The sequence below is a fragment of the Carettochelys insculpta genome, chromosome 6, assembly GCF_033958435.1.
Source record: "Carettochelys insculpta isolate YL-2023 chromosome 6, ASM3395843v1, whole genome shotgun sequence".
Taxonomy (NCBI): Eukaryota; Metazoa; Chordata; order Testudines; family Carettochelyidae; genus Carettochelys; species Carettochelys insculpta.
The window spans coordinates 104,852,155-104,868,256 of NC_134142.1; the positions used below are offsets into that span (position 1 = coordinate 104,852,155).

The 16,102-nt window shown below is 39.0% G+C and overlaps 1 protein-coding gene across 10 annotated transcripts in view; it reads right to left on the reverse strand.

The window, feature by feature from the left end:
- The window catches only part of SOX6 (SRY-box transcription factor 6), a 515,133-nt gene that overhangs the window by 222,168 nt on the left and 276,863 nt on the right, over nucleotides 1-16,102 (reverse strand). For all 10 annotated transcript variants that reach the window (XM_074997727.1, XM_074997726.1, XM_074997718.1 and 7 more), the window contains one exon: nucleotides 7,303-7,392. In XM_074997727.1, the coding sequence (XP_074853828.1) occupies nucleotides 7,303-7,392 (90 nt within the window). The remainder of the gene's footprint in view (nucleotides 1-7,302; nucleotides 7,393-16,102) is intronic.

Consider the following 16,102-nt stretch of genomic DNA (forward strand, 5'->3'; position numbering starts at 1 on the left):
ACTTCTGTTTAACAATAGTAGGCCCTTGCTATCATCCTACCATACAGAGTAAGTGAAATCTCTTCTCAAATATTTCTAGAGTCTAATCCAACTCCCACCAAAACTAGTGGAAAGACACCTATTGACTTCAATCAGACATGGGTCAAGATTTGATTTTAGTTTTTCAGTGCAAAGAAGAAAATGTAAACACAGGTGTCCACAATTTATACCACCATTTTGAATCCATGACCAAATTCCATTTTTACTTATGCCATTGCAAATCCGGAGGAACTCCACTGACTTCAGTTAGGATCACAAGTGACAAACATAATCATAATTTCAGTATATTGTATGTGAAGAGAAAGACCAAGATGCATGGGTGAATCGAACAACACTGCCCTAGTGTGAATCCAGAGTGACTCTACTGGGTTTCAGTTAAACATCTCTGTCTCAATAGGAGGTGATATATATTATGAGTCAATTAATAATGCACATGCACACCAATCTCATTTCTGTTCTTTCTTATTTATTTCATTTAAACAAGTCCTCTAATACACTAAGTCTGTGTGTAATTCTTTTAATTTGCAAGTGTAAATTAACATATACATATGAACAGTGCTTCTTTTTTTGTTGTTAAAAAAAGAGGTGCCAGTACCCAGCCAGCTCCCCTCTCCCCTTTTCCCAGCCAATCCTGCCGCTGGGGCTGCTGAGGTGCCGTTACTTAGTAGCGGCACAAAAATGTACTGCATATGAATCAATAAGACTTGGGCTCCAGATCTACAAGCTTGGGCACTAAAAATAGTAGTGTGGATGTACCAGAATCAAAGATCCAGCCTGAACCGCAATGTCCAGACTGGTGTTTTTAGCAACATAGCGTGAGCCCCACAGCCCCAGGATGCATATGCAGGCTCTGAGAATCACTGGTGTGGGGCTCTGCTTACCATACAGACGTAACCCTGGGTGGCTCAGCCACTAAGCTGCAGTGCTGATGCATGCTAGAGTTCCTTGCAGAACACTCACACATGGAGACCTCCTTTCTAGAAAGATTCCGTATGCAGGAAGGGACCACAAAGTCTGCTTGGAATTATTAAGATTTATACCCATGCTCAAGTTCTACCCTAAATCAGGCCCAACGACTTCGTTTATCCAGAATTGCAAATAGCTTGTGCACACAGTCTCTTGCCAAACATTTCCACATACAAACAAAAGAATGCAAACCACACTATCTGACAACAGAACCCTGCAACACCCTTGCTGGTCCTGTCAAAAGGGGACTCCAGAAAGGCCTCTCCATGGGTAGTCAATGAACTCAAACTGGGCAAGAAACATTCATTCTGATTTCTCAGTGTTGTGCATTAGTTTTCAGAGAGGTGCCTATGTGCAGCACCTTACCAGCATTTAGCCCTGCATCTGCACTCAGTAGCAACGTCAAGACATTCAAACATGAGAAAACTCTAGCAAATTGGGGGCCAATCCTGTTACAAGTTACGGTCTCAGGGCAGCAGATTGTTCCGCAGGTGTATAACTTAAGTGGCACACTTGACTTCAGTGGAAATTCTGTGTGGAAACTATATGCACCAGTGTTTTCAGGATGGGCGCTTGAATCAAGAGCAGTTTTGCCACTGACTTCAGCAACAGGAGACCTTAAGGTCCACTGTACTCAATGAATAAAAATTCTCTTTCATGTAGGCAAGAATGTTGCTGATTTGGAGACCACATGACCACATGATCTGGGCCTCAGTTATTAAAAAGAATAAATATCAATTTTAGCAATATTAAAATATAACCCTAAACAACCCCAGAAAACCTACTAACTAAAGTAAATTGCAAACTTCTCAACAGGGGAGGAAGATAACACAAATTTTTTCAAAGTTACTTTCAATCCTGCTTATAAGCACTTGAAAATAAAATGAAACAAAGTTTTCTATTATTGGTGTTGCTACTATTTCTCTTACTGAAAAATGCAGTAATGTCCAGGAAATAACGACATATTTTATTTTCCCAATAACTGCATAACTTTTTTAAATATTTATTCACTAACACTTTGCACTGAAGTCTGAACTCAGCCTTGGCCCAAGCTCAGCACAGCATGTCAATGGTCTAGTGTGCCACATGGCACTCAACTGATTTGAACAGGATTCCATGCAAGCACATTAGGCACACTTCAGACTGTAGGAACAGGGTCTAAGTTTTTATCACACCAAGGAAAAACATACCATTGCAATGTGCACTCCAGCCCCATTGTATGTATGACAATGCATTGACTTATTTCTTAAATGTCTGTCTGGATGTGTATAATTCCATTTCTGTGAAGGTTTATTTCAATTTAGTTTACAATTATAAAGTTTAAAGACGTATACATATTAACAGGCATGACATTTTAATATTAGAAGCTGGCATGATTGTGGTAACTGCTACTGATCCATGATCCCATGCCCTAATGGTCAGAGCAGCAAAAATATGCATGTTCTTTTTTTGCAAATGATGTCCCCAGTCCTGCAAAGGAAGGATATCTGTAACTCGTGGCAGTGTAAGCAGTGGAGGTACCCCCACTGCACAAATTTTTGCAGGATTAGGGCTGTAATTATCATTTATCAACAAAAATTAAGGTATTGCATGAAAATATATGGATTTCCACCAATTTAAAAGACATCAGCATCAGCTCCTTTGGCCTTACTAATTATACAAGTGTATCTTAACCATTAAAACTAACACAACAGGAAATTAACCATATAAAACTAACCATTAACCATTAAAATTAACCATTAAAGCTAACACAACAGAAAATGCAACTATTGTAACTTATAGGCTTTATTTTGGAGCCAATTTATATAATTCTTTACTAAAAATACCAAGAATAAAGACTAGGTAGTAAATTATGGCTTTACTTATGAAATATTACAACATTTATATAATGTTAAGATATAATTTATTTTATAAGATCAGTTTAGGCACAGAAAGGTAGTTACTATGACACACCATGCAAAATCCTTATGTCTAAACAAGTAGACAAACAAAAGTATATTTAAGATTTAGATTGATATAAGATAAAGTTAAACATATTATTTCATTGAGTCTCTGTAATAAACACATAACCAGAAAACTTTACAACCTGTTGTATATGTCTAATCAGGATCAGTTTCTAAACTCAAGGGCTACAGTTACACTGAAAGGTTTGTCAACAAAACACTCCGCTTGTCTATACACAAAATGGGTTTTGTCGATAGTGTGTTGACAAAACTCAGTGCTTTCACCAGCAGTGTTCTGCTTCAAAACATTTTTTTTATACATATGGAGGTATACATATCTCATAGGCTGCAAGGGACCTTGAGAGGTCATCCAATCCAGTCTCTTACCCTCTCAGCAGGACCAAGCACTATCCCTGACAGATTTTATTTTTAAGTCTATCTGCCATAGACCTCTAAAATGCCCCTTTAAGGAGTGAACTCACAACCCTGGGTTTACAAGCCCAATGCTCAAACCACTGAGCTATAACACTGTCACTGACAAATTTCTGTCGACAAACCAGCTATGTAAAAGCCCCAAGGGGCCTCTCTCAACAGATGAGACATCCACAACAACAGGCAGCTCTGTTTGCTGCGCTTCCAGGTGCTCGTTTTGTCAAGAGAGCAGCCAGGCAGTCCTGCTCTCCCAATTTGCTTTTGCATGTGGCCGCATTCTGTCAACAGAAAATTTGTTGGAAAATCTCTTCCAACTGTGACTTTTGTCGACAGAACACTACAGTGTAACCGCAGGCAAGGTGTTTTTGGGGGGCTGTCGGGGAGGAGGAAGGGAATGTTTTCATTGATTTCCCTAATTGGAAACAACTGATCTTTTTTTCCTGTTTATTCATTTTTTAAATCCTAGCAGTTAACTTAGATTCTAATGTATCATAACACTTCAGACCTTAATCACAGAGTGGGTTTTTTGCTTGTAGCTTTTGTTTGAGTTTTAATTATGAAGACCTTGTGTCTCCAACCCAGAGCTGGGTTTTTAATTGCTAGTATGTATATCACGCAGACTTCAAAAGAAATAAGGGATGTTTATAATAAAGAGCACAAAGGGGAGCTTTGAAATGTCTACAGCCATACAAAGAGGCATAATTAAAAACCTATGGGTGCTTCTGCGATATGAGACCTATAATGTCTTTTACATACAGATATATTAATAAAGCTGGCTTCTGTAACACTTATTGTTTGCAAAAAAAAAAGGATCTTATATAAAAATAATTGAGAAGTAATTACTATAAACCCAGAACAAACTGTAAAGCAGGAGAATATGATAGTATCAGAAGCCTTATTTTATACAAAATGATCCTCTACACTTGTGCTGTGTAACCTTAGCCCCTGAAATGTATCTATATTTCAGTATAGTTTTACAACTGCACTAAAAGAGAAAGGAAATTGTGTATTTAATGCATTCAAATAACAATTATCTTACCTCATACTGGAACAAATCTAACCTATTATACTTGTAACCACACAGTATTCATAATGTTCACATAGACTCATTCATGAAGAGTAGGCTCTGAGCCAATTCCATAAATGTGTAATTGATAATCACAAAATGCAAACTGTTGCACCTCACTGTTCTCTTCCCCCAGCTAATATGCACAGAAAAATGTAGCATTTTCCAGCTATTCAATAAAAAACACCAGTCACCTACATGATGAGGCTCTTACCTATCTATTCAGTGCATCTAATACTGAAAAAATGACTGAAGTGTGTTTAGGAAACCGGGACATGCCTTCCTCTTATCCAACCATTCTAAGTTCATTCTATTTATGTGTGCTACATGAAACAATAAGCGTTAGGCTTCTATTTGGGTGTAGATAAGGCTCATACAGTAACTGATTTTAAAAAATATATAGGATGTAAAAGAAACATATAAGTAAGAGAAAAATGCAATGCAGCATGGTTGAAGGTAAAAATACAGTACACTGTACAAAGCCAGCCCATGACATTTAAGTCACAATGCCTATAAATACAGACAATTCAGGTTAAAATACTGGCAGTGGAAGCCATAGCACAAACTTGTAGCATAGTCAACCCAGTGACAGAGAGATAGCTGTGTTAGTCTGTATTCTATCAAATCAAAAAAGCACTCATGCAGCACTTTAAAGACTAACAAAGTAATTTATTAGGTGATGAGCTTTCCTGGGATAGACCCATTTCTTCAGACCATAGCCTACCAGAATAGACTCAATAGACAACACAGAAAAATTGCCAACCTTGATAACCATTTTTCTGATTTGTCAACCTTGATAACAATTTTTGGACCTCTGTGCTTTATATATTGATTCTGTTCTGGTAAGGCTATGATCTGAAGAAGTGGGTTTGTCCCATGAAAGCTCATCACCTAATAAATAATTCTGTTAGTCTTTCAAGTGCTACATGACTGCTTTTTCTTCTTGATAGTTAACCCAGGAGTCACTCATATCTAAGACTGCTAGAGCAATTCTGACCCTTTTGCAATAATGTCATTGCTTGAGTAACTTAAAGACTGGCCTTTATTTGATCTTCAAAGACCCTGGATGCTGAAAAAGACCATTGCAGGCTATTTCAATAGACAACTGCATGATGCATGTAAGCCTATTCTAGAGATTTATGTTTGCAACAGAAATAGAAAACTTAAAACAGACTCTTTTTAATGATAAATGATGTTACTGGGCTTAGCTGTGGTCACTAAAGAAAAACTAGAAGCCTTAGCAATAATAAGGCATACACTGGAGGTCGGACCCCTTGCATCCCAATCCTGTAAAGCAGGAGATGAACCTGAACCCACTTTGTTTATTCAAAACATCTGCATATAGAGCATGGGCTGTTGGACATACAATTTTCACATGCAGACATAAGATTTCTTCCAGGTAAGCAGATCATTCTGCTGAGCTCCGCTGTTTCATGGATCTTTAAAAATCTCCCCTGGCTGTTTCAGTTATAAATATATCAAATGATTATGACAACTTATTTAAACACTACAAAGTAGCTCCCAAATACTGTGCCTTATACTCCTCTCTCAGTTATACCTATGCAACTCCACTGGAATCCATGGGCTAAGCCAAAGAATAACAGCCTGAATTTCCTTCCAACAGGAAATTTCATGGAGGAACTTTTAGGGTAGGGTCGGTTTTAGTTTTTTTTGGGGTGGGGGGGAGGGTAGGACTGGTTTAACAAGAGCCTCCCACATTGATTAGAGACCAAGTGCCACAAATCTTCTGGAATTACAAGCTATGCAAATGGAAAAACTCCCATCAAATTCAGTGTTGCCACAATTTCACCCTGGGCTTCTTTCAACTCAAAGAATAATTCAGTTGTTTAAAATAAAAAAAAACCTATCATGCTTCAAGTAGGATATTTGAAGAATAGGGTTAAACAATAATAATCAAAATGTGACATTCCACAACAGTCTATAAGAATACCTCACATGCTACTTGTACAAAAATGCATTAATCCTAAACCACATCCCTTTTCTTGTGGGATGCTTTTGTCTCTTTCTTTTAGACTACATGTACATGGAAGGGTTTTTTCCAGCAAAACTGGGCTTTTGTCGGAAAAAAACAGTGGAGCGTCTTCACGCAGAACGTGCTTTGTCAAAACTTGGAACATCTACCAGCAGCATTACACTTCTCCGCATTCAGGTACAACACCTTTCTCAACAGTTTCCTGTCAACAAAACAGCCATCTACATATTCTGGGGCCCTTCTGTCAACAGACAGGGACTCCAGTTAAAGAGGGAGCCCATTTGCAGAGCTCCCAGTCAGCTGTTCTGTTGAGAGCAGGCTGGTCAGTCTGGCTGCTCTCTGTCAAAAGAGTGCATTCCTCTGCTTTTATGTGCAGACACAATCTGTCGACAGAAGTTTTGCCAGGAAATACCTTCCAACAGTCGCTTCTGTCAACAGATTATTCTCATGTAGACACAGTCAAAGTGTCCGGAGATTGAGATAGTTAACCATTGTAAGAGAACTAACATAATACATTAAAGTTTGTAACAAAATTGAAATGAGAGGAATTATTATTAACTCTACTTGTAATTAATTTTTAAACATGAAGTCTTTGTTTTTCAAACACACCCGTCACTTTAAAGAAACAGGTTGAGTTGGCTGGAAAGAAAAATGTGTTAATTTATTAATTTTGTTTCCAACATATACTTGAAATAGAGGGAATACAAAACCTGAACTTTGCATCATTCCATTCCCATAGTCCCATCCAAGTCAGTGGGAGTTTTGAATGTGTACCAATTCAGTGTTCACGCATTAAAATGTACATATTCTCCTATTCAATGACTAAAATATTATGTCAGCATTAAATATTTAATATATCATACCTTTAATTTCTCCAAGGAGTTCACTGGTATTTAGTCTTTCCATCTTCTCTTTCCAGTCTTTAGAAAGTAGTTTTTCCATGCAAGATGAATCTATTAAAAAAGAAAATAAATACTTAATATTATAACTTTGAAAGTGTTTCCTTGAGCTCTGCAGAAGCACCCTACTTGATCTGTCTGAAGCAGATTTTCAAAGAAGGAATGAATCTGAGGCCAAATGGTCTTTCATCTACTTCATGTAAACACATTGTTACTCCATTGAGGTTAGTAGAATTAATGTGGATTTAAAAGGATATAAATAAGAGGAGAGCTTGGTTCAGAATATATATGCTTGCCAATTTATGTGGATGAACTGTTACTCCATGTACAAATTTTATCTTTTGCCTTTACACGTTATTGCACATTCAAAAATACTCTTGAAGATATAGGTTTTTGGAAATTTGGCTCACAGTGACCCTCACAAACACATTTTTACCCATGTCAATGCAGGAGGTATCCTATAATATCTTCATGAAATTCATAAAAGCAGTCTACATTTCTAGTGTTCACAGTATCAGAATTTTTCCATTAAGATATGCAACAATTAGAAGATTGGCATTTAAGTTTTGAAGGTCTTACTGAATTCCAAACCATGAGCCAAATACAGAAGGCTTTATTCAGACAAAATTCTCACTGAAGTTACTTCACTACAGAGATAGTGGGAGTTTGGCCTCAACAAGTCCTGAAGGATCAGACTTAATTTCATTGAGAACTTAGCTGTGGAATATAATATAATCCTCAGTTAAATAAAAAAGCTCTCTTCTGGCCCTTTCACAGAACTGTACGAATTTAACCTTGCAAAAATTAATCATAAAAGACATTTAAAGGTAAATTACAGCTAAATAACAGCACAGAACACTGACAGCCAAGGCTGGTGGCTGGAAACAAACTTTATTGGACCGTGAGAAACTTGGTCACCCAGCTAACTAAAATTATGCCACATACAGATGTTGCTGGACAAGAGATTTCCAGATTAGAGAGGTTCAACCAGTACTAAATTTTGTCCGATTTGTACTTGTCCAGTTTACAAGATCATACAGATCATAGTGTATGATTTTTTGGTCCTCTTCTGTGGTGGCAGTACCTCCCAACTTTGCGTTATACATACATTTTATTATCACACTCTCAGTTTTGGTGCCATGGTGAGTAATAAAAATGTCAAGGAAGAACCGTCCTAAAACTGATGCCTGAAGAACTCCACTGACAACTTCTCTCCAGCCTGACCTTTCACTTTCCATTATGACCTCTTGTAATCTCCCCTGTAACCAGTTCCTTATCCGCCTTTTAGTTCTCATACTAATCTTCATCTTCTCCAATTTAAGTAATAATTTCCCATGCGTAACTGTATCAAACACCTCACTGAAATCTAAGTAGCTTAGATCTACTGTATATCCTTTGTGTAAAAAATCTAGTTACCTTCTCAAAGGAGATCAGACTGGTTTGGCACAATCTACCTTTTGCAAAACCATGTTGTATTTTATCCCATTTATCTTTCACCTCTATGCCTTAAACACTTTCTCTTTCAAAATTTCTTCTTATTACCTCTCAGTATCAAACCAATAATTGATATTAATAGAGGTTGTATTGGACACAGACAGTGCTTTACAAATGTATAATAAGGTGCCAACTTCTGACCCTTTTTACTCCAAAGCAACCCCACTGACTTAACAAGAGTTATTTGGATGTAATGAAGGCAGATGTGACTTAAGCTCTCTGCGATGAATTATTTGCAAATGAAAGCCCAAATCCTGGCTCACGTTATCGTGCAAGCCATCTTGCTGGGAGTACTCACGTGAGTGAGAAGAGCAGGACTGGTACCAATCTTACCCACTTACAATACAGAAGAGAACACTGTGTTCCAACACAAGGGCATGGTCACAGAGGAGATCAGCATTGGACGGGATTACAAAAGAGATGTGCATTATAGAGGGGGTTAAAGGATAAAAAGAAAGTAATCTAGCCTATGAATTTTTTAAGATGCAAATTATTTCATTCTAACACACATCTTAACTTTCCACAGCTGCGTCTACACGTGCACGCTACTTCGAAGTAGCGGCACCAACTTCGACGTTAGGCGGCGAGACGTCGAAGTCGCTAACCTCATGAGGAGATAGGAATAGCGCCCTACTTCGACGTTCAACGTCGAAGTAGGGACCGTGTAGACGATCCGCGTCCCGCAACGTCGAAATTGCTGGGTCCTCCATGGCGGCCATCAGCTGGGGGGTTGAGAGATGCTCTCTCTCCAGCCCCTGCGGGGCTCTATGGTCACCGTGGGCAGCAGCCCTTAGCCCAGGGCTTCTGGCTGCTTCTGCGGCAGCTGGGGATCTATGCTGCAGGCACAGGGTCTGCAACCAGTTGTCAGCTCTGTGGATCTTGTGTTGTTTAGTGCAACTGTGTCTGGGAGGGGCCCTTTAAGGGAGCGGCTGGCTGTTGAGCCTGCCCTGTGACCCTGTCTGCAGCTGTGCCTGGCATCCCTATTTCGATGTGTGCTACTTTGACGTGTAGACGTTCCCTCGCTGCGCCTATTTCGATGTTGGGCTGAGCAACGTCGAAGTTGAACATCGACGTTGCCGGCCCTGGAGGACGTGTAGACGTTATTCATCGAAATAGACTATTTCGATGTTGGCTGCACGTGTAGACGTAGCCCACATGTGAAAAAGCAGTTTCAAGTAAACCACATTGCGACCATCAAAAGATCAAGGTTTTAACTGCAATACGTTTATGCCATGCAAGCCTCCTTGAAAAGGCAACATAGCTTTTTATTATTTTTGAAGCAGTATTTTAGTAGAAAAGCCAATTTATTTACTAATTATCTCTTTCCATAAAAGGTCCAATTTAAGAAGCTGTAAATTGCAACAGACACTGTTAAAATACGTATTATACAATAAAACAAATTATTTAATTTTAACAAATACAAGCATGTATTATTTTTATGAGTTTTGGCCTGGTAATAGAAGAATCAACAAATAATCATTACCAATAGAACATTATAATTTGTTGTTTTTTGTGATACCATCAGTTTAAAAAGACGTCTCTCCATTGCTCTCCTGCCAAAATTTCAGGCCTTCCTCCATGCAAAAGAACCTTTTGACTTTATTTTGATGTTTAATGTAGTCTATGGGTGTTAATGACTTTCAACCAGGATTCTTTCTTTCAACTGATGATAGATATAACAGTAGCAAGATACAATGAAATGATCTCAAGAGAGCTGAGAAGAAATTCACCTTTGAATCATGTATTTTTGCAAATACAAATATGCATATACAAAAATATAAAAATATATTTTTCAATACCGACACTAAGCCTATGTCTACATCACAGAAATCTTTCTAAAGAAGCCCTTCCAGAAGATCTCTTCCAAAAGAACTTCATTTGAAAGAGTTTATGCACACATAAAAAAGCAGATTGAAAGAGTGATCTGCTCTTTTGAAAGAGAGCATCCACACAGGCCCTGCTCTTTCTACAGAACAGGACAATGATCAAAAACTCAGGCCTCACCAAGACTGGTCTTTTGAAAGAAGGGCCCCGAGGAGTGGCTACACATTTTCTTTCGAAAGGTGTTCTTTCTGAAATAGGAGTGGAAGAATCCTTTTGAAAGGACTGCTGCATTCCTTTGATTTACTTTCCAAAGAACGCTTTTTGTGTGTAGACACTCAGTGGGATATTTTGAAAGAGCCCCCTTCTTTTGAAAACTCTTTTGAAAGAACTTGCTAGTATACATGCAGCCCTGAGCATATGAAGATGGATAGAAGGATGAGCCTAAGTGCCTCTTTCTCTTAACATAGTCACGTACATAGTTTCAGTTTAATTATTGAAAATATTTGCATGGAAGTGTTTCTTTAAAAGATAATAGACTGCACAGGTATTGCATTTCTCTGTTCTGAATAAACAGCTCATAATTATTTGCTATTTCATTTGTTTACTGGGCAATCTCATGAAAGTTAGGAAAATACAAAGGGTGAATTTTAAGCATTGTGAACATTTACTCTAATTATAGCTTCTTCTTGGTTGAATTCCAGAAGGTCTGCAACTGGTGAGGATCAGTTTGCATAATTCTTAATTTAAGTAATCATAATATGTTCATCGAGCTCGCTGAAGACACCGGAAGTTGGACATTTACCTAGATGGAAAGGGTACTAAGCAGCTTGCAATGCAAAATATGTTCCTCCCTGAGCCTTTGTATATACATTCACACACAAACCCTGAAATGGTTCTAGGGTGAGGAAGAGTTGTGGGGTTTTTTCCCTTAGTACTGAAGGTTAGTTTCCCTAGACATATATAAAATTTTGAAAGCTGCCTTCCTGCAGAGGCAACATTTCTTCAGTAGTGATATTCTATTTCCTGGTTTAGCTCATTAAGCAAACAGGACTGAATCAGAACACCTGATTCCAATACCACTGACTTTGTGGAAGTCTGGACCCAAATCTGGAGTGCAACGCTATCTTGAGAGTCAGCTGAACCAAGACCCCCACCACAACAGCAGGAATCCAGGCATTTGTGAAGTTCAGCGATGTTTTAGGTTTAGGACTGTTATGAACTAAGTAAGAAAAGTGATTATTCTTGATAAATGTGCACCTTTGGGTTCTGAATGGGCCAAGCACACTTTCTACTGGCTTATATCCCAGGCCAACTCAGCCATGTCAATAGAGTTACACAGGATGTATGTCAGAACAGAATGGGGCACAGTAAGCCAGTGGAGCACAGCATTTGACTCCACATATTTTATGTTGTTGAAAATTCTAAGATAACTTTTCTTCCCAAGATAACCAGAGTAAATGTGTGCACTATAAGTAGAGTTTGGATGATCTATTAAAATCTGTTTCTTTAAAACTATGATGTTTATGGCATAATTTCCACCCCTCAATATTTCTTTTAGTAACATTAATTGTTCCAGGGGGTAAAAGTACTGTAGGATTCTCCCTCAGTGTGGTACGGTTCATGAGAATGGTGGATGAGAAGATTGTTACAAGATAAACAAGCTGGGAAAATAAAGGTAAAAGAATCCTAGATGGAAGCTGAAAAGGCTCCCTCCATGAACACAAAGCATTGATTAAAACAATTAGCATTTGTCCACCAGTTAATCAATCAGCCATGGAATGGATGGAATCCAGCACTCTGTTTTAAGAATGGTGATGAAGAACGGGGTGCTAACTATCACAAGCAAGCTCTTAAGTTCTTCTGACTAAATGAAAGCCATCTCCCTCTTGTCAAGAAAAAACTTCTGCATGTTCTCTCCCTCTCTCTCTCTCTCTCTCTCTAGTTTATTCCAATCTCGTAACCTTGAACAAGTGAACAATCCAAACTATATCTTGCATGAATATTGTAAAACCTTATAATGGCCTGGGTCCATTCACATAGTTTCAGGTTGTTTTTAATTTACTAAAGTAGCCTCTCACTACTTTCTTTGAAATACAGATATGAAGAAAGCATTCATGCCATGTGTGTTTTTGTTTTTTATGGTAAAGTCATACATAAAAGAAAGCCTAAATGTAAGAGTGCAGCAGCAAAACTTCAAAGCTCTGTCAGACATTATTATTTCAAATCAGCTTTGACTTTTTGAGACTTAATAAAACAGTATAGTATACGATGGCATATTTACAGCACCCATATCAATGATCAACTGAACTGTCTTACTCCTACTACCTTGCAGTGCCTTGTTATTTTTTTATAATAATCTTCTTTCAAAACATGTTGTAACAATACTGTAAGCTGATAATTATTACTGATATGAATTCTAAAACATGACTTGTTTGCATACAATTCTTTTTGAATACATACATTACATTGTGACAGAAGACAAAAGCACACTGATTTATTAATAATGACTGCAAATGCACTGTAAATTCATAAACAATGAATGGAGATGTATACAGAAAGGAAATTCAATCAAAGGTGCATGTGACATTTTGCTAAGTGTATCTAAAATATGTTAGAACTCAAGGGGGTGTTCAAAAAGCCTGGGAGAAAATAGAGCACAAGAGCTAATATTTCAAAGGATGACATAACCGATCAGCGTTATAGAAAATGAGTGTCGTATAATTAAAAACATGACAATTCCCATCCTTGTTTTCAGGAATGCAATGAGATCTCACGGAACATAACAGGTGTTCATTATGCTTTAGAAAGCTTTAGGTATGTCCCAAAATGTGAAACTTCCTCTATCTTCACTGTGGAAGATTCCCTAAGGCTCAGTGTTTCCCAGAGTGTGGTATGTGTACCACCAGTGGTATACGACAGGATTTGAAGAGGTATGTGACAGAAAGTAAATTACTAAAACTCAGGAGATAAGCACAGGATGTGAGAGGGGGGTACACAGATAACCCTGAAGTCGTGAAAGGGATATGCTAACATTGTAATTTTGGGAAACACCACCCTAAGCCATACTCATTATTTGCCTTCACTTGTTTTTCATTCCACAATAAGAGAAGTCAGCATTGCATGGATCACGCTAAGTCAAATGAGATGGGGGCCTCAGATAAGTCAACACTGCATGAAAGAAATTGTGTATAGGGAATTATCCCATTAGAAATACTGGTTAAAAGGGCTGTGTTTACACTACCACCCTCCTTTGACGGGAGAATGGTGAGTAGGGTGTTGGGAGTTTACTAATGAAGTGCTGTGCTGCATATGCAGCACTTCATTAAGCAAATTCCCCCGCTCGGCAACATCAAAGTTTTAAACTTCGAAGTACTGGCTCGCATTTAGCCACGGCTCACCTGCTGGTACATCGAAGTGCTGGGGCAACTTTGAAGTCCCTTTATTTCAACAAAATTTTGAGGAGTAAAGGGACTTTGAAGTTGCCCCGGCACTTTGAAGTACCAGCAGGTGAGCCTCGGCTAGATGCAAGCCAGTACTTCGAAGTTTAAAACTTCGAAGTTGCCACGGGGGTGGGGAATTTGCCTAATGAAGTGCTGCATATGCAGTGCAGCACTTCTTCAGTAAACTCCCAACACCCTACTCACCATCCTCCCTTTGAAGGAGGGTGGTAGTGTAGACAAGCCCAGGGGGGGAAAAAGTCCTTTTTTCCCTTACAAAAGCTAAGTGAGACCTTTTTAGTTTTGCTTTTTGTTTTGTTTTGTTTGTAAACTGCCTACAACAAATTCCTAGCCTGAGACTGGGTCACCTAGCTTTTAGCAAAATGCAGATAAAAATGAGCAGCCTTCAGTTTTATCACTTATCTTTTTTTTTTCCCCAAATCCAAACTACTGGTAAACAACAGTAATAGTTGCTCGCCCTTCTCCTCTCCTTAACTTCACTTCGACGATGTCCACAGTTAAACTGTTACAGCAGCACAGCTGCACCATGGTGGCACTTGGGTGTAGATACTACAGCGCCAAGAGTTCTCCTGTCACTGTAATTAATCCACTTTCCCAAGAGACAGTAGCTAGGTCAAGAACAGAATTCATCCACTGACTTAGTGCTATTAAACTGACGTTAAGTCAACTTAATAACATCATTCAGGGGTGTAAAACATTCACACCTGAGAAATGTAGCTGGGGCAGTCTTACTATTTGGGACAGACCTGGCCTGAGACTGTCTTGATTTTTTCAAGGGAAAATATGATTTCATTAGCTCCATGATAATCTACTACAGTTTTGACACCAAAAACAACAAAAACCAAACAACCGATTATGCATCTGCAAAAAAAGGAGGGATTGCTTTGGTATTTCCTATAAAGGAGAAAAATCTAATTAGAATGAAACAATTCAGAAGCTACAAAAATTCTTCAATAAAATGCAAGATTACATTTTCAAAAGATCATTCAGATGCTGTTCTAGTCAATGTGCACTGGGTACTACTGTTATACTACTACCCACAGGCCCACTGCCGGAGAGGCAGGGCAGCAAATGGGGCAGCTGCCCCTGGGCTCAGTGTTTAAAACAGGCCCTGAGCTCCAGCCGAGATAGCGGTGGCGACCAGAGCTCCAGGTCCCTTTGGCCGTGTCTACACGTGCCCCAAACTTCGAAATGGCCATGCAAATGGCCATTTCGAAGTTTACTAATGAAGCGCTGAAATGCATATTCAGCGCTTCATTAGCATGCGGGCAGCAGCGGCGCTTCGAAATTGACGTGCCTTGCCACCGCACGGCGCGTCCAGATGGGGCTCCTTTTCGAAAGGGCCCCGCCTACTTCGAAGTCCCCTTATTCCCATGAGCTCATGGAAATAAGGGGACTTCGAAGTAGGTGGCGTCCTTTCGAAAAGGAGCCCCGTCTGGACACGCTGCACGGCGGCAAGGCGCATCAATTTCGAAGCGCCGCTGCCGCCCGCATGCTAATGAAGCGCTGAATATGCATTTCAGCGCTTCATTAGTAAACTTCGAAATGGCCATTTGCATGGCCATTTCGAAGTTTGGGGCACGTGTAGACACGGCCTTTGAAACACTGCAGCAACACTGCTCTGCATGGCTCAGGAAGAGAAGGGGAACCACAGTCTAAGGAGAGGATCCACCCTTTCTGGGAGCACAGAGCCAGGCCCTTCCATCTTGCCCCAAGGCCCACAGTGGCTGTCAACCACACTGACTGCTCATAGCATTATTAGATTCATATAAAGAAATCTGTTATTAAGTAAAGTACATTTTACTATCCAATGTATATTTGTGTGAGCTGGCTTCAAGTGCCTCTAACTGATCTATTTTCAGGTGCATGAGAATGAAATGACAATAAGTCTTATTTTAAACTCTCTGCTCTCTAAATTTCCTAGAGTTAAGGGACCTCTTAGTATAGTTCTATACCATTAAATTCGTAGTCTTCACTCTTATAATATG